The sequence below is a fragment of the Mustela nivalis genome (genome assembly GCF_964662115.1).
Source record: "Mustela nivalis genome assembly, chromosome: 11".
Lineage (NCBI taxonomy): Eukaryota > Metazoa > Chordata > Mammalia > Carnivora > Mustelidae > Mustela > Mustela nivalis.
Window position 1 is genome coordinate 86,073,011 of NC_139030.1, and position 23,863 is coordinate 86,096,873.

Sequence of the window (23,863 nt, forward strand, 5' to 3'; positions counted from 1 at the left end):
CTGTGGTACAGGGGAAGGAAAAAAGAAATAGGATGGGGAAGGAGGCACCTGAGGACAAAGGGAGGAGAATAATCCTAGAGGGTAGAGGGGCAGGTTAGTATCTCCGTAGACTTTGGGCATTTGCTAAATATTGAAGGAATACATACATTCATGCATGAAACAATTCCTTCGGTCTTTCTTTACATGGATGCATTCTAGGAACGTTTGTTCAGCACCTCCAGTGTGCAAGGACGTGTGTATGTCTTCATAAAGATGTGTGTAGAGAGAACGTGGACCTGTGGTATTGTAAGAATCAAGGGCAAAAAGTGGGGCACAAGATTGGAAAGACACCCAGGGGAAAAGAAAGGTGACGAGCTTCTTGCAAGGTGAACGAGCGGGTGGCTGAAACAGAAACCAAGATTGAGGACAGGGGAGCAAGTTAGGAGAGGACTATAGGGGATCATAAAAGGCTTCATTATGGCCCCGTACTATACACTGAGACCAAGACCCAGGGAAGTCTTGGCAACGTCCTGGGCTCACATGTCAGCAGCAGAGACGAATAGTCCCTGGCCCTCTCCCAAGTACTGTGAGCTGGGACCTACTTTTGCTCTGCCTTGGAAAGACTGTGGGGTATGGAGCTTTCTGGCCCAGTGGATGGGAGTCAGGCAGCTGAGCGCACGGGGCACAGCCCTGGACTTGGACTTCTGTGCCTCCTTTCCAGTGAGGTGTGTTTTAATCTAGGCATAGAGGGAACTAACTGTACAAAATGATGTGATTTTAAGTCTGCTGAGATCTGGCTACCACTCCGGGCTCCCCCAAACACCCTTTGAGTGCCTAATATTTGACCATTAGTGATTATTTATAGCTAAACCTTTAGTCCCATTAAAATAAAATCCTCCTAAGTGATTACCATAAATGTCAGGATTGTGGTTACTTCTGGAAGGAGGGAGAGTTGTGATAGGATCAGGCACATAGCTGGCTGCTGAAATAGCTGGCTAAATTCTAATTTCTAGTCCCGGATGCTAACGAGGGTCTTCCCTTTGTAACTTATTCAGCTATACATTTTCCTTTCTTTTTTAAAAGTAACTTTTTTTGTTTTTAAGATTTTATTTATTTATTTGACAGAGATCACAAGGAGGCAGAGAGGCAGGCAGAGGGAGAGAAGAGGAAGCAGGCTCTCTGCTGAGCAGAGAGCCTGATGCGGGGCTCGATCCCAGGACCCTGGGATCATGACCTGAGCCGAAGGCAGAGGCTTTAACCTATTGAGCCACCCAGGCGCCCCTTAAAAGTAACTTTTAAAACGATTTTATTTGTTTACTTAGCACACAGGAGAAGGGGGAGGGGCAGAAGGAGAGGGAAAGAGAAACTCAAGCAGACACCATGCTCAGTGTGGAGCCCAATGCAGGGCTCAATCTCATGAACCTGAGATCATGATCCTGGCTGAAATCAAGAATTGATGGCCCCGGTAGCTCAGTGGGTTAAAGCCTCTGTCTTCGGCTCAGGTCATGATCCCAGGGTCCTGGGTTTGAGCCCCACATCATTTTACGTATTGTTCTGTATCTGTGTTATATTTTACAAGAGGGTTTCCAATTTTTGCAACTGGTACTTTCAGAAGTTTTATTGGTTTTCTACAATTCACTGGTTGAGTTTCCATATTTTCCTGAGAGCAGAGTTTTTTGTGATTTTTTTTTTTAAGTTTATTTACTTACTTAAGTAATCTCACTACCCAGTATGGTGCTTGAACTTGCAACCCTGGGATGAAGAGTTCCCTGCTCTTTTGCCTGAGCCAGCCAGGTGCCCGAGCGCAGGTTTTGATAAAGGAAGTAGAGTATGCAGGGAGGAGAGGCTGAAGAGGGAGGCCATTCATGGGGAATAGAAAGATTAGGGGGCATCAAAATTTAAATGGCACTGGCTTCATGTTTTATTTAGTAGAGCCTGTCTTCCTCTCCCATTTCTCCTCCCCCAACATCATCATGTCCTTAGTTTTCCACGCTTCTCCCTCACATTGCTCATGCCTTCTACACTCTGGGATTATATGTATGCTTTGCCTCTCTTTGCCTCACCTAATTGCTGCCAAACTTCCTTCCCTTCTGGGGGTTTGGTGAGGAATTTTCATTCTTCCTGGATTTTCTGGGAGAGTTCAGATCTTAAAATATTCCTTTTCAGTGTTCTCATAAACATACCCAATCCTCCTCAGATCATGCGTTCTGATTTTGGGGGGTAGGCGCTTGGGAGACCTTTACAAGGTTAGAATGGCTCCAAAGAGTGGTTGACATGCCCGCTGCAGGGTGATCTTTAGATTTAGGTGGGGGAGCAGACAGACAGGGTTGGAGTGGGGGGCTGGTACAGGAACAGTCCATGTGGTTTGGTTGTTCCTATTTCCATAATGATCCTGGCCCTTCCCCCACTGTTGTCTATTATTAACAGACCCAGAAACTTGATCAGGGCAGCAGCAGCAGAGGGATTTTCTGGGAACCATGCCCAGGAAAGGCCCAGAAGCCCTAAATTGAAATGAGGGGGCAGCTGGCAAAGAGGGAGACCTAAACACTGTCCTCTCCGGCTGCCGCGCAGACAAACCTAGACTCCCATTCTTATACAGAGGGAGATGCCCTTAAACATCTTGCTTCTAGGACGAAGAGAGTCAGAGACCAATTCCCTAGTCTAAGCAGCCAAGCCAGTCAAACTTAAATAAAGCCCATCTTCTTCGTGGTCAAAAATGCAGTTCCAAAATATTAAGTTCCACTTAAAAAATCATCAATATGAGACCATTTTTGGAATTAAAAGCCAGGATGCATAACTTCAAAGGACCAGAGAATATATAGCCATTCCTCAATTCTGACATTAAAAATAGAAAACTTAAGGTTAAGGGGAACAAAGAGGTATTAAATCAGAATAAGATGATGAAATTAGAATAAAAAATACAAACGGTATAATATTGCACAGAGACGAAACCTTCAGAAAAGGTCAGGAAACGAAATGCAGGTATGTGTTATTTGTAGGACACATGTTTACAAAAAGTTGTTAAAAAAATAAACTGCTGCACAAATCTTAACAAAAAAGGCTGAAAGTTAAAGGAACACATCTGGGAATGGAGACTTCACTTTTGTCCTTATTTAAGGTTGCCTTGGCTAGGGGTGCTTGGGTGGCTCAGTGGGTTAAAGCCTCTGCCTTTGGCTCAGGTCATGATCCCGGGGTCCTGGGATCAAGCCCTGCATTGGGCTCTCTGCTCAGCAGGGAGCCTGCTTCTGCCTCTCTCTGCCTACTTGTGATCTCTGTCTGTCAAGTAAATAATAAATAAAATCTTAAAAAAAAAAAAAAGATTGCCTTGGCTGTTTGGCACTTCGCATTTCCATACAGATTTTAAAATCCGCTTTATCAATTTCATAGAAATCACCTGCTGCGATTTTACTTAGAACTGAGTTTAATCAGAAGATCAATCACTGAACTGGCATCCTTACAATATTGTTTTCTAATCCATGGAGAAGATATATACTCCCATTCATTTATGTAGGTGTTTCTTTCAAGAGCGTTTTGTTGTTTTCAATGTAAAAGTTCTGCACATCTTTCAATATATCTATTTTGAGTTATTTGATTTCTTATGCTATTTTTTTTAAAGATTTTATTAATTTGACAGAGATCACAAGTAGGCAGACAGGCAGGCAGAGAGAGAGAGAGGAAGGGAAGCAGGCTGCCTGCTGAACAGAGAGCCCGATTCGGGGCTCGATTTCAGGACCCTGGGATCATGACCTGCGCCAAAGGCAGAGGCTTTAACCCACTGAGCCACCCAGGCATCCCTTGTTTTTTTTTTTTTTCCCCAAGTAATCTCTACATCCAACATGGGGCTCAGGCTCACCACCCTGAAATCAAAGCCACACACTCTTCCAAAAAGAGCTAGCCAGACTCCCTGTTATATTTTTGAAATTCCTTGTTATTTAGAGACATGTGATTGATTGATTGATTGATTGCATATTGACTTTGCATTCTGGGACTTTGCAAAATTCCTTTCATTCTAAGTTTGCAGATTCTTCTGGATTATGAGTGTACACAGTCATGTTGTCAGCCAATTTTTTTACCTTTATGATCCTTGTATTTTCTTGGTTTATCACACAGGCTTGAACCGGTATGATACCTGGAGGTGTGGCAGTGGGCATCTTTGGCTCAATCCTCATTTCATGGAGGAGGACTTTGTATTTTTCTCAGAAGTTTCTTATAGCATTTTGGTTGATACCTTTTGTTAGATTTAAGGACGTGCCCTCCTAATTCTGGTTTTCTAAAGTTTTTTTTTCTTTTAATCATGAATAGGTATTGAATTTTGTAGTGTTCTTTTGTGTATCTGCCTAGACAATTATGATTTCTCTCCTTACTAATATTTGATTGTTAATTATTTTTCACATATTGAATCAACCTTGGTTTTTTTCAGTAAACCCAAATTAGGTATAGTGTGTTATCTTTTTTTCCCCCCTCTTAGAACTGATTTGCCTATTTTTTCCAGTAATTTTACATCTACATTCACAGAAGAGTTCAACCCCTGGTTTTTCTGTGATAACCTTGCTGGGTTTTGGTGGCCTCAAAAGTGAATGGGGACCTGTGCCCTTATTCTACAGTCTCTGAACTTCATAGAAGATTAGTGAGTGTAAGATATGAGTGATGTCCCTTTTTCCAAAATGTTTTTGGTCTGATCTAAGGTCGACTTAGGTTTTATCAATTTTATTAATGTTTTCAAGGTAATGACTTCCCATTTCATTGATTTTTCTTTCTTGAAGATTTGTTTTCTATTTCACTGGCTTTTGTTTTTTTTTTTTTTTTGTATTTTCTTATTTTTTGAATTTATTATCCTGTTTCTTGACATGAAAACTTAGATCACTGACTTCAGCCTTTTATAACATGTGAATTAAAGCCACATTATTACTTTACTTGTATGCCACAGGTTTTGATGTATATCTTCATTATCCATTTTTTTTTTCTAACTTTGTATTTTCTCCTGTGACCCATGGGTTATTTAGAACTGTACTGCCTGTTTTTTTTTTTTTTTTTAAGATTTTATTTACTTATTTGACAGAGATCACAAGTAGGCAGAGAAAGAGGGAGAAGCAGGCTCCCTGCTGAGCAAAGAGCCCGATGTGGGGCTCGAGCCCAGGACCCTGGGATCATGACCTGAGCCGAAGGCAGAGGCTTTAACCCACTGAGCCACCCAGGAGCCCCCTATTTATTTTTAAAGTTAAGAGATTTCCAGTTCTTTTTTGTGACCTAATCCTGTGTTCAGAGAACATTATTTTAATTTTTAAAAATTTTCTGAGGCCTGATGGCTTACTGTGACCAATTTTAGTAAACGCGTCTGGCCTGAAGACAGTATGTACACTGTTGGCGTAGAGTACAGTGTTCTGTTTATCAATTAAGTTAGGCTTGTTACTTGTGTTGTTTAACTCATCTGTTAGATTAGCTTTTGAAACAAATGCTTTAAAATAATTTTTAAAAAATTAAATTTCACAGCATTTAGGAATTTCATTTCATTGTATGCTTTTCTATTCCTTGGGCTTTTGATAGCAATACCTTCGTATATCCCCTCCCCCACCCTATCTCAGCCTTTGAGTGGCAGGAGTGGTGAGCAAACGAATGCTATGTAGACAGGAAGGCAGGCAGGCTCTGAAGGCTACCAGTGCCTCTCCATGCCCTGTTCCACCACTCAGTCATGGGCCCTCTGATGCCTTGGAAAAAAAGCTGGAAGCAGAGGTTAGCTCTGTCCTGCTAAGTGCCCGAAGCAGGCATGGAAAATCTGTGGATGTGTGCTAAGTCTTGAAACTTGGGAGGAAAAGTATATTCAAGTCTGTGAGAAAATGTTTCCAGTGCTACCTCTTCACTTCAGGTCTCTCCCGCACCATACTAAACTATGGCTACGACAGTGAGGAGTGAGGTTCTGTTTCAGCAAGCAGAACCAGATAAAGGGTACTGCTCCAGCCTCCCCAACAGCTTTCATCCAGCAGCAGGGCTCTTCCCAAAGGACCCAGCCACAGGGGAACCATCTCTGCCCTCTTGGCAGAACAGTGTGTTTGTGCCGAACAGATGGCAGAGGCAGGGGGACCAGGATCATGTGACCAGAGTGCCTAGAGATCTCTATATTGACAAAATCAAGTCTCCAGTTTAAAGGAAAAATTATTTTTATAAAACCAGAAACAGGTTTTATTTCAATCCTGTTAGAGAGTGAGAGGGATGGAAAACAAAACAAAACAAAACAAAACAAAAAAAATGAAGGGAGGGTCTCTTCATACACACGACATCAGGATCAACTACAAGGAATAATACCCATTTTCATCCCTCCCCCAACTCCTAGGTGGGGTCCAAGGCCAGCTGAGAATATATGGAACAGGAGTTAAGACACTACTGGCACAGTAACATGGCCAATGCACCAGAAGATGGAGCAAGCAGACAATTTCCCAGGGAGCAAGGCCCTGGGCCTCAGCTGCTTCCCCAGTGGAAGGGGAATGAGAAAACTTTGGCTCAGCAGGAAGGCAGTTGGCAAAAATCAAGAGATCCCTCAGCTGGCCTCTCCAGCTCACGAAACTATGGGCGGAGGGAAGTCCAGACGTCTGTCCAGTCCATGCTGTTCTCTGCTTCCTCCAAGACCTCTTCTCTTCAGGCTTGAGACTGAGAGCTCACCTGGTTCTCCTCTTCATTTTGGAAGGCAGGGGAGTAAGTGCTTCTTCTACCCTTCCTACATCTGGGCTACTCAATTACTACTTTGTTGGCTCTAGAGACAGAAGCTAACTAACAAGGCCGGCTCCCCTTGTGAAAGTCGGCTTGAAGAGCCCTTGGGTTGGCCAAACTGCCTCCACAGAGGTTTCTCGGAGCTTGCTCTTTACAGACGGACCCTCCCCAAACTTGTTCGGAGATACCTTCACTGGGGAGATGTGGACAGAAAATACCTCATCTCTCTCTAGAGTTGGATTAATAAACCCATCTTTGACGGGGGGTGGGGATGAGAGAGAGAGCAGGTGTTGGCAGAGGGAAGGACTGGGGGAAAGCAAGGCAGTTTACACTGTATTACAGATTCAAGTCTCTGGATTGTGAAGACATCTGGAGCTCCAAAGAAGACAGGGGGTTTCGCTGATTCGATATGAACAAGTGGAAGTACTTTAGTGGCAACCCTGTAATTCCCATAGACCAATAGGGAATGTGTCAAAAAAAAAAAAAAAAAAAAAGACAAGACAGTGAAGAAGCAGAGTCCCGCCCTCTGTCTTAAATCTGAGTAGATGAACTCATTCAGCTAATACCACTTGAAGTACAATCATGAACACAGAAGGAGCTGCAGAAATTCATACTAAAGAATGGGATCAAGTAGCCTGTCATCTGGGTCCCCAGGCACCTTCCCCTTTAAAAGTCACCCAGGAAACCTCTCTGAGGACTGGAATTGAAGGTGAGGCCCAAGCCACCTCTCCTCCCCCAGTACAACACCCTTCCAAGACAGCCTGATGAATTAAGACGTCTGTTGGAAGTTTAATAGGAGGGATGTGGAACAGGGAAAAGCACTGAGATTTGGAAGAGCTAGCAGCTAAAGCCAGAAACAAGGTTAGGGTCCTTGTGGCGTCTGGAACTGGGGGCAGAAGGACGGAAAGGAAAGGGAAAGAGGCGATGGGGTCCTGCTGTCCTTTGGCTTTATCCTTCCCTTGCCTCCCATTCCTCCCCATAGTTCATGCAGCTGTTGGCCTGCTAGAGGGGATGTAATGCCCAGACCAATTTTTTATTAAGCTTATGCAGCTAACAGACTTGTAAACAGTGCCAATTGACAAAGTTCTGCTGAGTATTACAGCTCGTGTCCACTAAATACACCTCTCTCTGACATCAAAAACAAGAGACCAAAGTAAACAAATACTGAGAGAGAGGATGAAGAGACACGTCTTGAGTCTTCCAGGAAGGCAAATTAGAAGACCGCCACACGGCTTGGTCCCAGGCGTTTGGCATGCCTAGCGTGCTACCACCGCCACATCCCCCTCCCCGTCAGTGGCTAGTACGGGTAGGGGAGAAGGGCCATCGCGGACACGCTGCAGACACAGCATTTGCTGGTGTTGATACCCTCCTGGAGCTGTGGTGGCAGACTGCTGTGTCAGGAGCCCATCTCCTGGGAGTAGCGGAGGGAGCCCAGGTCCCAGAGGCAGCCCGTTCACCTCAGCGAGGTGACCTCACCCCTCTTCTCCAGTGCAGTTCAGCATTGAGGTTGTCTATTCCTGGTCAGCGGTAAAACCTGAGCTGTTTTCCTCTCGGGTTCCCCCTCCCTTCCCCAGCTTGGGGGAGTGGTAGGAGGGGGTGGGGGAGGATCACTGAGGGGGCAGGGGGATGCCCCGGGGATCGGTGACCTGGCCCTCTTGCAGGTTCTTCACCAGTTGTGCAAGCCAGCGTTTCGTGGTGGTGTCATCTTTTAGCACCTGGGCGAAGGTCGTGTCCTTCAGCTGGTCAGGGAGGCACTGCCTGAGCGCTTCACGTGCCCTACATCAGAGACAAACAAGCCAACCAGGGAGACCAGCAAATAAACCCACATTTGGGGGACAGGGAAGAAGCCCTTTCTTAGACATAAATATACAGAATCCCAGGAATATGAGGTTCAGTCAAGTTATCTTAAGAATCCATTAAAATTCCTTACAACTTGTATTAGCTATGGGCTCAGATCTCCAGGGTCTGTCACCTGTGAACATTTTCAGAATGATGGCTCAATGTGGAATTCCAAGACACAGCAAAATGGAATGAAATGGTGCAACAGTTCAATTCACTGATTTATTCCAGTAAATAATGTCAATATGCTCATGGTAAAAATCGATGGGTTATAGTAAATGAAACAGTTCCAAAATCAGTACATGAAAAGGGAGATGACCCAACTCACAGTATGATAAATTAGTGGACTTTAATTCTAAATTAATATGATTTTGTATCTTTCTAAAAACCGCCTCAGTTTCTTTTTCTCTTTCCTTTTTTAAAAAAGTTCTCCGTCCAATGTGGGGCTCGAATGCATGACTCTGAAATCAAGAATCGCATGCTCTACTGACTGAGCCCACCAGACATCCCTGCTTCAGTTTTATAATTAAAATGCTTAATAAGATATGAGATGTAAAAACAAATCTATAGTGGCAACACTATCAGATGAACTTTCAAATGTTTCACTTTCTTTAAAAGATGACCAGTGGAAAGTGAAATCTGAAAACCTCCAAAAGCTAATGGTTTATAAAACTGTTTTAAATAGTTATAGCTTTTGTACTCTGACTAGTTTAAAGAAATCTATTTTCAAACTGAAGAAAACAGGAACCACTGAAGAACAGGAAAAAATGATGAAGAAACAGCTCAGGCTTGAATAACCTCAGGGGCAGAAGGCTGAGCTCACATTAAATCGAGTTATCCCCACTCCTAGGAACACAGAAATTGCCCCATTATGTGGTTTAGCAGAACCTAAGCAAGTGGCTTTCAGCATGAATTATGGATTTACAAAGCAAAAGGTCAAACACTTCTAAAATGCACTGTATCTACAATGTATGATTTCTGACAGAAAGATTATGAACATAGGGAGATAAAATAATTAGCTCAACGACTTTACAGGAATCAAAGAGAGAACTGAAAGTATAATTCAAGTGCCCTCTGGGCTCCATTCCTTTCTTATGAGATCTTTGAAAATATACTTATCATCTTGACCACCTGGGGCAGCAACAGAGAGCTCAAACCACAGGAGTAATGTATCATAAGGTTCCCTGGGAACTGTCTGGACTCTCTGGAATTCCAGAGGAGGGTATAGAGTTACAGAGAGAAAACTCGGATGGGCTTTTTTTTTAAGTAAGCTCTGAGCCCAGCATGGAGCTTGAACTCGCGACTCCTTGATCAAGAGTCACATGCTCTACTGGGCCAGCCCGGCATCCCCAAAACTCTGATGGATTTTAAAATTTAGCACTTCAGATTTTAAAAGGATTTAATCAAGTTCTGCCAAACTAATTATCGTTATATCCCTTCCCAACCCTAAAGATATAGGAGCTATGCCATGAGATGAGGCAACTATTCACCAGGGCATTTCCCCAAAGTCCTAGAAATCCTGTAAATGTTTACCTGGGGTTATCTGAGAGTCGCAGGTAACACCTCACTACGTGCTTCAGCAGACGGGCGGAAGGCTCTTTGGAGAGCTGCAGGACCATCTTACCCTGTTTTCCCCCAGAAAGGGTTGGGGTAGGAAAAAACACACAAACACAAAATAATCCCAGTTGACATCAGAGATCAGGTATTTTAAGAATCGTCACACAAGGTTCCAAGAAGCTGTTCAGTGTCGGCTGAAAAGGGACTAAGCTGTGTGATCACAAGTAACTTTAAGGGGGTTAGATGAAAGAACTCACCAGGATCATGGCAACGTGGGAGAAACGCTCGTATGTTTGACATATATATGCCAAACCTGTGTCATCTAAGAGGATTTTCTGGAGGATAAATGTGGCAACCTGGAGTAAAAACAAAAATTAAGGAGTCCAAAACGTTGCTCAGACTTGTCTTCCAATGGTTGTTGATTCATTGTCCAGGAAGAATTGTGAAGCAGAAAATTAAGCAGAGACCCCAACCATATGTGTAACTTAGTCAATAAGATATGCACAGTTTAAACAAAATTAATAATAAACCTATTACCATAGTGAATACTTACTGTGCGCTAAAGTATTTCCTAATGGTATAACATGGCTTTTTTTTTTTTTTAAAGATTTTATTTATTTATTTGACAAAGCTCATCACAGCAGGGTGAGCAGCAGGCAGAGGGAAAGGGAGAAACAGGTTCTTTGCTGAGCAAGGAGCCCAATGCAGGACTCGATCCCAGGACCCTAGGATCATGACCTGAGCCAAAGGCAGACACTTAACCTACTGAGCCACCCAGGTGGCCCTGCCTAATTTTCACAATAAACCTATGAGGTAGGTACCACTGTTACTCTCTTTTTACATAAAAGGGTAGGTTCTGGGTAATTATGAAATTCTTAAAAATGTAGGTACTTTTCAGTTACCAAACACTGTGTGCCAGGCATTAAGCGCTAATTAATAACTTGTCAGGTTAAGGTCCCAAGTGACAAAGCCTCTAAGTTGTAGAGTTGAGGTCCAAACCTCCTCTGAATACAGAGCTTTTTCTCTTTTTCCATGAGCAAAGATGCGTTTAGAAATTCAGCTGTGGGGGCGCCTGGGTGGCTCAGTGGTTTGGGCTGCTGCCTTCGGCTCGGGTCATGATCTCAGGGTCCTGGGATCGAGCCCCGCATCGGGCTCTCTGCTCCGCAGGAAGCCTGCTTCCCTCTCTCTCTCTGCCTACTTGTGATCTCTGTCTGTCAAGTAAATAAATAAAATCTTAAAAAAAAAAAAAAAAAAAAAGAAAAAAAAGAAATTCAGCTGTGCCTCATCGCTTCCAAATGAGGTAATCAGAGCTTTGCCTACTCTTTTTTTTTTTTTTTTGTAAAAGTAGGCTCCATGCCCAGTATAGAGCCCAATGCAGCGCCTGAACTTGTGACTCGGAGATTGAGACCTGAGCTGGGATCAAGACGCTTAACTGACTGAGCCACCCAGGGGCTCCAAGCTTTTTCTACCCTTAAAAGATCTTTAAAAATTAAGATTTTGAAGCCTCCCTTCTAACACTATTCCAACAATAGTAAAGAATATCCGCAATTTTATCTGGCCTTTTCCAAGGACGTGGATGGAACTAGAGGGTATTATGCTAAGTGAAGTAAGTCACAGAAAAACAATTATCGTATGATCTCACTGGTAGGTGGAATTTGGGAAACAAGGCAGAGGATCACGGGGGAAGAGAGGAAAAATTGAAACAAGACAAAACCAGAGAGGGAGACAAACCATAGGACACTATCTCAGGAAACAAAAACTAAGGGTGGCTGGAGGGGAGAGGGTGGGAAGGGATGGGGTGGCTGGGTGATGGGCACTGGGGAGGGTATGTGCTATGGTGAGTGCTGTGAATTGTGTAAGACTGATGAATCAGTCCTATACCTCTGAAACAAACATTATAGGTTGATTTGAAAAAATTACCTGTATACACACATACACACATAAGAATATCCTCAATTTAAATTCAATTAACTCTTACACAGAAGGGACTAGAAAATACTAGCTTAATTCAAGTCAAACAATTGTTTTAATGACTCCCTCCCTTGGCTGCTCATCAGAACCAGCTGTGGCAACTGTTTATTTTATTTTACTATTTTACTTGGGTATAAAATTGTGGTTGAGCTAAATAATGGCCCCCAGAGATACCCAGGTCCCAATAATCAAACTCAGTGAATGCTACCTTCTTAGCAAAAGGGACTCTGCAAAAGTCATTAAGGATCTTGGGGACAGGGGTGCCTGGCTAGCTCAGTTGGAAGAGCACATGACTCTTGATCCCAGGGTTGTAAGTTTGAGTCCTATCTTTAGTGTAGAGATTATTAAACAACAACAACAACAACAACAATAACTCAGGGAGATGAATCATTCTCAATTATCCAGGAGGGCTTTAAACAGAATTTCAAGTATCCTTGTAAGAGGGAGGTGGAGGCAGATTTGATCACATAGGAAAAAGTGGTATGACAGAGCACAAAGAGATCTGGACATGTTACACTGCTGGCTTTGAAGATGGAGGAGGAGAGCATGAGCCAAAGAATGTAATTCTTGAAGCTGGAAAAAGCTAAGAAAGGGATGCTCTCCTAGAGCCTCCAGAAGGAATACTGCCCTACCAACACTCTGACTTTAGCTTGGTGAAACTGATTAATAATTTTTTAAGTTGCAGAACTGTAAGAGAACAAATCTGTGTTGTTTTAACCACCAAGCTTGGGCATTTGTCATGGGAACGAGAGGAAATACACACAGTAAAATGTATACAGTGAACAAAGTGCACTATCTTCGCGTATTTTTTTTTTTTTAAGACTTAATTTATTTGACAGAGATCACAAGTAGCCAGAGAGGCAGGCAGAGAGAGAGGAAGGGAAGTAGGCTTCCCGCTGAGCAGAGAGCCCGATGTGGGGCACAATCCCAGAACCCTGGTATCATGACCCAAGCCGAAGGCAGAGGCTTTAACCCACTAAGCCACCCAGGCGCCCCCTTCAGTGTATCTTAATGCATTTTTACCTATGTACGCATTTAGGAACCACACAACCAGATTAAAATACAAAAGATTTCCAGCACTCCAGGGGATTCCGTTGTGCCTTTTCTCAGTCAATACCCTTCCCTGAGACGGTGCCAAGGTGACTCAGTCGGTTAAGTGTCCAAATTTGGCTCAGGTCATGATCTCAGGGTCTTGGGATGGAGCCCTACATCAGACGCTGCGCTGAGTGGGGAGTCTACTTTGCCCTCTCCCTCTGTCCCTTTCCCTGCTTGAGCATGTTCTCTCTCAAATAAATCTTTAACCAAACCAAAACAATTTTAGTATATGTGCTGCCGAAGCGAGCACTAACCAAACCAAAACAAAACAACCACCATAAACCCTTCCCTGAGAAGTAAACACTATTCAGACTGATCCTCACAGAGTGGTTTTGCCCATTCTTGACTTTCAATTAAATGGAATCATACAGTACGAATTCATGCATATGCCGGCTGCTCTTGCTCAATATATGAGCATCAACTATCCTGCCTATATCAGTATTCTTCCTAATTACTGTGGAGTTTATTCTGTGGCTATACTACAATTTATCTTTTATGAATAATGCTGTTATAAACATTCTTTACATACTGTAATGTATGTAAGAACTCCTTTCTCTTGGCCATACACCCAAGAGTGGGACTGCTGGGTCATAGCATAGGATTATGCTGCTGGTGGATACTGCCAGATGGTCTCCCAAAATGGTTATATCATACTCTCACCTGGGGGGAGTTTTTAAAAAACACCAATGTCCAGAGGCGCCTGGGTGGCTCAGTGGGTTAAGCCTCTGCCTATGGCTCAGGACAGGATCTCAGGGTCCTGGGATCGAGCCCCACACCAGGCTCTCTGCTTAGCAGGGAGCCTGCTTCGCAACCCCCCGCCCCGCTTACTTGTGATTTTTATCAAATAAATAATAAAATCTTTTTAAAAAACCCCCAAAACAAAACACACCAATGTCCAGACTTTATCACCACAGAGAATGACTCAGTAGGTCAGAGATGGGGCCTAGGCATGTCCAGTTTTAAAACCCTTCATTGGGGTACCAGGGTGATTTAGCCAGTTGAGTGTCAGACTCTTGATTTCAGCTCAGGTCATGATCTCAGGGTTGTGAGATCAAGTCCCGCATTGAGCTCTGCACTGGGCATGGAGCCTGCTTAAGATTCTTTTTTTAAAGGTTTTATTATTTGAGAGAGAGAATGAGAGAGAGAGAGCATGAGAAGGGGGAGGGTCAGAGGGAGAAGCAGACTCTCTGCCAAATAGGAAGCCTAATGCGGGACTTGATCCCGGAACTCCAGGATCATGACCCGAGCTGAAGGCAGTCGCTTAACCAAATGAGCCACCCAGGTGCCCCCTGCTTAAGATTCTTTCCTCCTGCTCCCCACTGCCCCCGTACCCACTCTCCCCTCAAAAAACAAAAACCACTTCACAGGTGATCATTCCACACATCCCTAATTGAGACCCTCTGCTTTAGGAAGCGCCTACTAGAGCAAGGTGTTAGACTAAGTATTGTACATAAAAAGCAAACGTTGTAAGGTCTCTGCCTGCATGGAGCAAAGGAAGACAAGCCAGGAGCTATTCACCACACCAAGCAGGATATGCCATATAAGCTATATGCACTCAGAATGAATTAACTCCAGTAATGTACAAAGAAGGTAAATAGGGATCGTTAGAATGGGGCTCCTGAAAAAAGGAGAGATGCCACAAAAGAAAGGGGTCTTTTTCTACCCCATCTATAAGAAGCCAACTTGAAAAACCTATTCACAGGCAACCACTAATATAAGATGACAGAGTACGGTTGTATCTATTCTGGTCCTGCCCAAGAAACCCACTGAAATTAAGAATACCCCCTAAAATTAAGGAAGAAATGAGAGGAGCACACATACAGATCCAACCGTCACTTACCCTTTATGCGTTTAAGCAGAAAAATGAATACAGAGGTACAGATACCTCCCTAACACATATACCCTAGACTGGTAGAGTGGGTAGAAAATATTCAGAGGTAAAACACTTGATTTAAAAGTATGCCAGTACGAGATCCTACCACCTTGCTTTCCATCCATTATTTTTAAACAAATAGCGATCTTGGGTAGAACTGCTCCCAACTGAAGACTTTTGCACAGACATACCTGGAGAAGAGGTAACAAGTAATAACTATCTACATTTTCAAAGAAATTGAAGAAAACATGGATTTTTAAAAATATCAAAAGACAATTCAAAAGATAAAAATTTTGAAGAGGAGCTGAAAAGACACGAGAAGTGAGAGGGCAAACACTAAGGAAAATATCAATACAAAATTAAGCTGTAACCCACACACACATGTATAAACTACTTCCAGAAAGATACAAGAAAGTGGTAATGTTGGTTACTTTCAGGGAGAATTGAGAGGCTGAGGGTAGGAGACTTGCTTTTATTTGAACCACTTACTTGAACTTTCTACTTTATATCTGTAACACGTTTAAAAGTTATTTTTTTAAGTAGTATCTACACCTAACATGGGACTTGAATTCATAAACCTGAGATCAAGAGTCACATGCTCTTCTGATTACCAGGTGCCCCTGTATTGCATGTTAAAAATACAAAATTTTAAAAAGCATTACATCTGCTTACATCCAACTCAGCATTAAATATTAATTAATTCAATGTGACTGCACATACTATAGAAGTGGAGGTTGGATATTGCTAAAAATAGCAACATGGAAAAGTAGCCTTGAGAAAAAAAACACGAGATAAAATAAAGTAGAAAGCTATTAGAGGGGAAAAAAGATAGAAAAGATATATATATAAAAGATATATAGCATGACTGAGGGACACCTGGGTGGCTCAGTTGGTTAAGTGTCTGCCCTTGGCTCAGGTCATGATCCCAGGGTCCTGAAAAGGAGTCCTGCGTTGGGCTCCCTGCTCAGCAGGAAGCCTGCTTCCCGCTCTCTCTCTGCCTGCCTCTCTGTCTACTTGTGATCTCTCTGTCAAACAAATAAAATCTTTAAAAAATATATATACATAGCATAACTGATGTTGCTGAAGTGAGAGGCCAAAACAAATGAAAAATACTATGAAAGTTAACAAGAGTCATGAAGAGTATGCTCTTCTGGAAAAAAATTTGATGTAAGATTATCAAACATAAAATAATAAAATAATAAAAGCTTACAGTCATCCACACAGAAAAAGCAAATTCACCAAGAAAAGGAAAAACTTAGGCTGTTCCAAGATTTTACTGTATATTCAATATCAGAAAACAACAGAGCTATGGCAACAGAGTTCTGACAGAGAAAATTACATAAGAATTTTATACCCAGTCACATTGTCATTCATGGTTAAAAAGCAAAGTAAGCAGAAGTGCAAATATGTATACACTTGAGTGTGCATTAAAAAATGTCTGGAATAATGAGCGCCTGGGTGGTTCAGTCTTATAAGTGTCTGCCTTTGGCTCAGGTCATGAACCTAGAGTCCTGAGATCAAGCCCTGTGTCAGGCTCTCTGCTCAGTGGGGAGCCTGCTTCTCAAGCTCTCTCATGCGTGTGTGCACTCTCTCTCTCAAATAAAGAAATTAAAAAAAAAAAAAAAAAAGTCCAGAATAATACACCTTTGGAAAAGTGGGTTCAGAGAAAACGGAGAAATTCAGTGTTTAACTTTATATTCCTCTTAAGGGTTGGGGTTTTTAAATGATCATTTTAAAACAATTTTTATCTAAAAGAAAATAAATACAGAGAAGTTTCAAAAAGCCCAAGGGACACAGAAAATGATTCTAGGACCATGAAGCAGTCCAAGAGCCAATACAATACAGAATCTAAGTTGAAAAGCACATACCGTTTTGGAAAGTTCACTTCCAGATTCCATAATGCGCAAACACAAAGGGATAATTTCTGTTGTCAATAAAAAGTTGATTACTTCCTGCTCATCTGTTTTCACTAGGGCCCCTAAAGAAAATATGGACAAACAAAATTGTTTCAGAGTCAGGGTTTTTAATGAAAATGAACTTTGTAGGGTTCATCCAGCTAGTTGTGGAACTTAAATAACAGAGAACACAAACTGGGGTTCATGCCAGAGGATCCGATTCAAACTGATATTAATAAAAAGAAAAAAAGAAAAGGAAGAGAAAGCACACGTTGACTGAAATGAATTGGTCAGCATTTCAAAGATCAGGTACTAAGTTTGGTCCATCACATAGTTAGCAGCAGGTCAGCCCTCTAAATCAGACAACCACACAATAATATCACCATCTATTCTCCATTTATTTCAGGTAAGAGAGAATTTTCTATCAGTGGAAAAGGATATTCAGACATAAACAAACATTGATTCTTGGTTGTTTAACTGTCACTTTCTTGAAGAAGTGCACACATGGAAGGGTATACCAAAATAACACACACACACTCTAATCCTAGTTCCACAACTAGTTTGCCTAAATTTGTAAGAGTTACCATCTCTTTACAGGCCTCTGTTTATCTATAAAATAAGAATTGGAACAAATGATTTTTAAAATTTATTCCAATTCTATTCTGTTGAGTTTTAACCTGACACCATTGACCAGGCAACAGACACAGTTCAGTGTTAATCTTCTCCATTCTGTACATAAGGAAGCAGAGCCCCATTAAACAAACGACTGGTTCCCAAGCTGCCCAATGTACCAACTAGCTTTTATACAAAAAGGCCTAGATTAATCAGATCTATAATAACCCAAATCAATCACTTTAGAAGAGAAAGGAGTATCATTTAACAAGAACTGGCAAACTATAAATGCTACATCTCTAAATGCTACAGCAAACTGCATATACCATAATTCACTAATATGCCCTAAAGCAGATTTCCAGTTACTATTTCATTTTAACTTTACATGTAGGTCTAAAATCCATTCTGAGTTAATTTTTTTAAAAAGATTTTATTTGACAGAGAGAAACAGTGAGAGAGGGAACACAAGCAGAGGGAATGGGAGAAGGAGAAGCAGGCTTCCCGCTGAGCAGGGAGCCCGATGCAGGGCTCGAACCCAGGAACTTGGGATCATGACCTGAGCCAAATGCAGCCGCTTAATGACTGAGCCACCCAGGTGCCCCCATTCTAATTTTATATACAGTACAAGGTATAATCATGATTCCTTGTTTTACATATGGATATCTAATTGTTCCAGCACCATTTATTGAAAAGACTATCCTTTCTCCACTAAACTGTCATTGTACCTCTGTCAAAAATCAATTAACTGGGGCGCCTGGGTGGCTCAGGTCATGATCCCAGGGTCCTGGGATCACGCCCCGCATTGGGCTCTCTGCTTGGCAGGGAGTCTGCTTCCCTTCCTCTCTCTCTGCCTGCCTGTGATCTCTGTCTGTCAAATAAATAAATAAAATCTTAAAAAAAAAACACAATTAACCATATCTGTGTGGGTCAACTTTTGGACTCCCCAGTTCTGCTCCATCGATTTGTAAGTCTAGCTTTTCTCTAATACTATGCTGTCTTGACAACTGGTTTTCCACTAGGTCTTGAAATTAGGTAGTATTCATCTTCCAGCTTTGTCCTTCTTCTTCTTCTTCTTCTTTTTTTTTTTTAAAGATTTTATTTTTATTTATTTTAGAGAGGCAGTGAGAGAGAGCATGAGTGAGGAGAAGGTCAGAGAGAGAAGCAGATTCCCCGTGGAGCTGGGAGCCCGATGCGGGACTCAATCCCGGGACTCTGGGATCATGACCTGAGCCAAAGGCAGTTGTCCAACCAACTGAGCTACCCAGGCGTCCCTTTGTCCTTCCTTTTAAAAACTGGTATTCTAGGGGCATCAGGGTGGCTCAGTTTGTTAAATGACCGACTCTTGGTTTTAGCTCAGGTCACAATCTCAGGGTCCTGGGATTGAGCCCCATGTTGGGCTCTGCTTCCCCTCTTCCTCTGCCCCTCCCAGGGCTCACACATACTCTCTCTAAAATAAATGAATAAATCTTTAAAACAAAACAAAAGAAACCCTAGATATTCTAGTTCATTTGCCTCTCCACATAAATTTCAGAAAGAGCCTGTCAGTTTCCATGAAAAAAAAAAAAAAAAAAAAAAAAAAAAAAAAAAAAAAGGCAAAAAGCTCTGAGATTTTGTTGGAATTGCCCTAAACCTTACAACCAGTTTGGGGAGAACTGACATCTCAACAATACTGAATCACTGATATACCAATCAATGAACACGGTATATCTCTGCATTTATTTAGGTTTTCTTTGACTTCTTTCATCATTGCCTTGTAGTTTTCTAGCTATAGATCTTGCACATCTTTTGTAAGACTTACATCATGTTTTGGTGCTATTACAAATGGTAGGTTTTTAAATTTTCAATTTCTGACTGTTTTAGCTAGCACATAAAAATGAATAGACTATCTAATTTTTTTCTAATTTGTATGCCTTTAATTTTTTTCTCTTGCCTTACTGCAACAGGTAGGATTTCCAGGATGATACTGAATGGGAGTGGTGAGAATAAATATCTTTGCCTTGTTCTCAATTTTGGGGGGCAAAGCTTGGTTTTTCAAATTAACTGTGATCTTAACTGTAGGATTTATTTTTTAAAACTTATTTGGGTTGAGAAAGTTCCCTCTATTTCTACTTTGCTGGAATATTTATCATAAATGGATGCTGAGTACTATCAAAGGCTTTTTATTTTTTAAACTAAAGAAATGGTTATACATTGTTTCTTCTTTAGTCTGTTTATATGGCCAACTATATTGACTGATTTTTTTTTAAATTTTATTTTTAAGTAATCTCTATATTCACTGTAGGTCTTGAATTCACAACCCTGAGATCAAGTTGCATACTTTAGCAACGGTGTCAACCAGACACCCCTGTATTGACTGACTTTTGAAAGTTAAACCATCATTTGTTCGTGGGATAAACCCACTTCATCATGATAATCCTTTTCACATATTGTTGGACTTGATTTGTTAACATTTTGTTGAGAATTTCTGTATCTATGTTTTTGAGGGATAGAGGCCTATAGTTTTCTTATAATGTCTTTTTCTGGTTTTATTTCAGAATAATTACTGCTGGCCTCATCAAGAATTTAGAAGTCTCTATGTTCTGGAAAAGTTCTGTGGAACTGGTATTATTTCCGCTTTAAATTTTTGTTAGACTTCATCAGTGAAATCACTTGGGCCCGGAGTTTTCTATGATGGAAGGTTTTTAAACTACAAAAACAAATTAATAGATGTAAAGCTATTCAGATTATCTTTTTTCGCTTGAGTATAGTCCGGCAGACTGAATCTTTCATAAAATTTGTCCATTTCACCTATGTTGTCAAATTTATGGGCTTAGAGTTATTAGCAGTACTCATTATTCTTCTAACGTCTATATAACATATACTTCTAACGTCTGTTATAACATATACCCTCTCATTCCTGGAACCTGTAATTTGTTTCTTTTTTTCTCCCAGTCTATCTGGTTAGAGGTTTATTAATTCCAATGAATTTTTTTCAGTAAAAAACTGGGGATGAATGAATGGGTAAGGGCAGTCAAAAAGTATAAAACCTTCAGTTATAAAGAAGCCCTGCACATGTAATGTACAGTGACTATAGTAACAATATTGTATTGCATATCTGAAAGTTGTTAAAGTGATAAATATTAAAGGTTCTCATCACAAGAAAAAAAATTTGTAACTATGTGTGGTGCTGGATTTTTTAAAGATTTTAAGTATCTCTACGCCCAAGGTGGGACGTGAACTCAGCCCCGAGATCAGGAGTCCCATGCTCCAACAACTGAGCCAGCCCATGTGTGGTGATGGATGTTAATGCAGTCATCATTCTCTAATATATACAAATATCTTTTTTATCCCCCTACAGTTAACCTATTCTAACATCAGCTAATGCATCATCTGACTTTTGTGGTAAAAAAACCCAGCAGAAGTAGGACAATTTAAATCGGAATTAATGATAGAACTGTCTTCTTTTGGCTTGTTCATGTTTTAAATCCTACATGAGAGATTTTTGTAGCTTAAAATTATAAAATACATTGGGGAAAAATGTTTCTAACTAAGAGTACTACTTTGGAGAGGATGTAAAAACCAGTAACATTCATGTGGAGTACATGAGATAGCAGCTACTCCTTAAATGTACAATAAAATATTTCTGAGAAATATGTCTCAGAAATACTAAACTTTTCAACTGGTAAGAACAGACAATACACTTGATCTTAACCAAAAGGTTGAGAAGCAATAGAAGTATTAAACTCTTACAGTATACTTCCTGACCTATGGTTTATAATTATAGGGATATGAACACAGGTTGAACATAAACACAATAACCAAAGTTTATACAATTGATGTTCTTACTGTTTGGCCAGCATGTGAGCAAAAACTATGAGAAAATAACACTGAAGGGAATTTAAAAAGAAACACTTCTTGAATGTATTTATTTTTCATAAATCCAAAGACAGTTCTTTATTATCTGGGAGTCTGAGATCTGAAACAGCTAATATATTATTTTGTTGAGTAAAATGTACTTTAGACACATCTCCTATAGTAAATATACATGGAAACATTACCTTTGGCATGCAAAAATTCAAAAAGGTGAAATAGAGGATGAACATCTGTAGTTATAGGACAAAACCTTCAAAGTTAGAAAGAAACAAAACAACCAATGCAAATTCTTTTTTTTTTTTTTTGAAAAAAAAATGTGCATGGGCTCAAGTCAGAGGGGCAGAGGGAGAGGCAAAGAGAGAAACACAAGCAAGCACCACACTCAGAACAGAGCCCAAGAGAGGCTCAGTCTCACAGCCCTGAGATGATGACCTGAGCTGAAATCAAGAGCTGCACACTTAACAGACTGAGCTACCCAGGGATCCCCCTCCAAAAAAAACCAACTCGAATTCTTATTTCTGCAATAATACTCTGTTGCCTTTAGCTTGTTCTTTATTCTCCCTATGATTCTGGTAATTGTTTCTACACATATGCTGAATTTAATTCCAAATGCTGGGTCTTCACACCCTTATTAACAACATTCAGAATGGTACTTAGTAAGAACCACTGTATTACTTATTTATTTAATAAATATTTATTATTTATTACTATTTATTATTATGCCCTCATTAGTGAAAATAGACTCAACCTTGAAGACAAAAATGAACAATTGGGGAACAAAAGGTATAAAAACCAAAACACCAAAGATTTCAGACTTGCAAAACCACCCCAATAACTTACCAATAACTCCAAGACTGGTTAGCCGAAGATACTCAAAGGGCCGTGTTTTGCTGACAGTGTGCAAAAAGGGGTACAAAAAAAGTGGGATGTGTGCTGCAAGAAATGCTGACCTGGAAGAAAAACATAATCCCAGTCAGAGCTCAGAGTTCATGTCTAAGGATTCTGAACATTCAATTTCCAGACAGTTTATTTTGTTAGGGCCTGTAATGTCAACTAACCAAGGAATCTCTAGAAGAGTTGTTGGTCATTAGTTAGACCAGCAGTTCTTAGCTGGGGAGATTCTGCTCATTAGGGTACATGTGGCAATGTCTGGAGATATTTTTGGTTGTCACAACCAATGGGGTGCTACTGGCATCCAGTGAGCAGAGGCCAGGAATGCTGCTAAACATCCAACAGTGCACAGGGGAGCCCCCTTTCATCCCCCTCCTCTCACCACAAAATCTAGCTCAAAATGGCAATGTCACAGTTAAAAAAATCTACTCTAGGTTTATGGTTAAGAGAATACAAAATTTTCCCTGTAATTAGTACCAAGTTCCTAAAAATCTGATAAAATATATAACTGTGGATTTTAAAAAATAGGTCATAAAAATGCTATTAACTGCCCAGGAGAATCTCCTAGGTGCCTTCCCTCACCTAATTTATGACTGATTATTAATATTCACAGGTAAAGTCAGACAAAACATTATAAACCAAAATGAAGAAACAAAGCAGCCATTATGAGATTTATCTGCTGTTTCAATGCACACTGTTCTTTTTTTGTTAAGAGTAGTTCTGATATACTAAGTATTCTAAAAACATTTTGAAGATTTACTTATTTTAGAGAAAGCACACATGCAAGGGAGGGCGAGGAACAGAGGGGAGGGAGAGGGAAGGGAAAGAATTCCAAGCAGATTCCATGCTGAGTGTGGAACCCAACTTGGGGCTCGATCTCATGACCCTGAGATCAAGACCTGAGCTGAAACCAAGAATTAGAGGCCTAACCAACTGAGCCACACAGGTACCCCTCTAAAAACATTGTAATCTGAAGCTAGTATCTCAGGCAACTAATATAGAACCAATCTATTACTTTGTATTATTTATAGATAACTAATCTTGTGGGAGAACAAACTCTTTAAATTTTTAACACTCAAAGTACTCTTGCATTTTCCTTAAGTGCTTAAGAATAATTTTCACAGTAACTTCTCTGAAATTCGGCAATGTCAGTGCCAACTTAGCACTCAGATTTTATAATTGATAAAGAGACAAAAGACTATAATAAGATGACTGTTAAATGCCTTAGAACCATAAAGGTCACAAAACAGGATTACTGAACAGGATTTCCCTTTTCTTATCAGATGTAGCATGCCAACTGGCATGCCAATTCTGACCTGTTACCAGATTGCCGAGGATCTTGTGTTAAGAAAGATTACAAAGCCAAACTAGGTTCATTGGGAAAAAAAATACTGGGGTCAAATATTTACTGAACTGGTAGTAAATTCCATGCACTGTGCCTTACATAGGGATGCCTACCATGAATTCAGGAGGAGGAAATATCTACATGCCTGATCTTTCTTGAGATATGAATATCACTCTTACTTTAATTTTTTTAATAGTAAACTCTATCCCCAATGTGGGGCTTGAACTCATGACACTGAGATCAAGAATCACA

At 40.8% G+C, this 23,863-nt stretch overlaps 1 protein-coding gene across 2 annotated transcripts in view; it reads right to left on the reverse strand.

The window, feature by feature from the left end:
- Nucleotides 1–6,116: 6,116 nt before the first annotated feature.
- The window catches only part of CNOT9 (CCR4-NOT transcription complex subunit 9), a 31,424-nt gene continuing 13,677 nt past the window's right edge, over nucleotides 6,117–23,863 (reverse strand). Inside the window, exons 4-8 of one of the 2 annotated variants that reach the window (XM_082691551.1) lie at nucleotides 22,216–22,325; nucleotides 16,885–16,994; nucleotides 10,335–10,433; nucleotides 10,054–10,145; nucleotides 6,117–8,457 (exon numbers count right to left, since the gene is read on the reverse strand). In XM_082691551.1, coding sequence (XP_082547677.1) covers nucleotides 8,289–8,457; nucleotides 10,054–10,145; nucleotides 10,335–10,433; nucleotides 16,885–16,994; nucleotides 22,216–22,325 — 580 coding nt within the window. In that variant the 3' untranslated portion in view covers nucleotides 6,117–8,288. The remainder of the gene's footprint in view (nucleotides 8,458–10,053; nucleotides 10,146–10,334; nucleotides 10,434–16,884; nucleotides 16,995–22,215; nucleotides 22,326–23,863) is intronic. The other variant, XM_082691552.1, reaches the window with a different exon arrangement.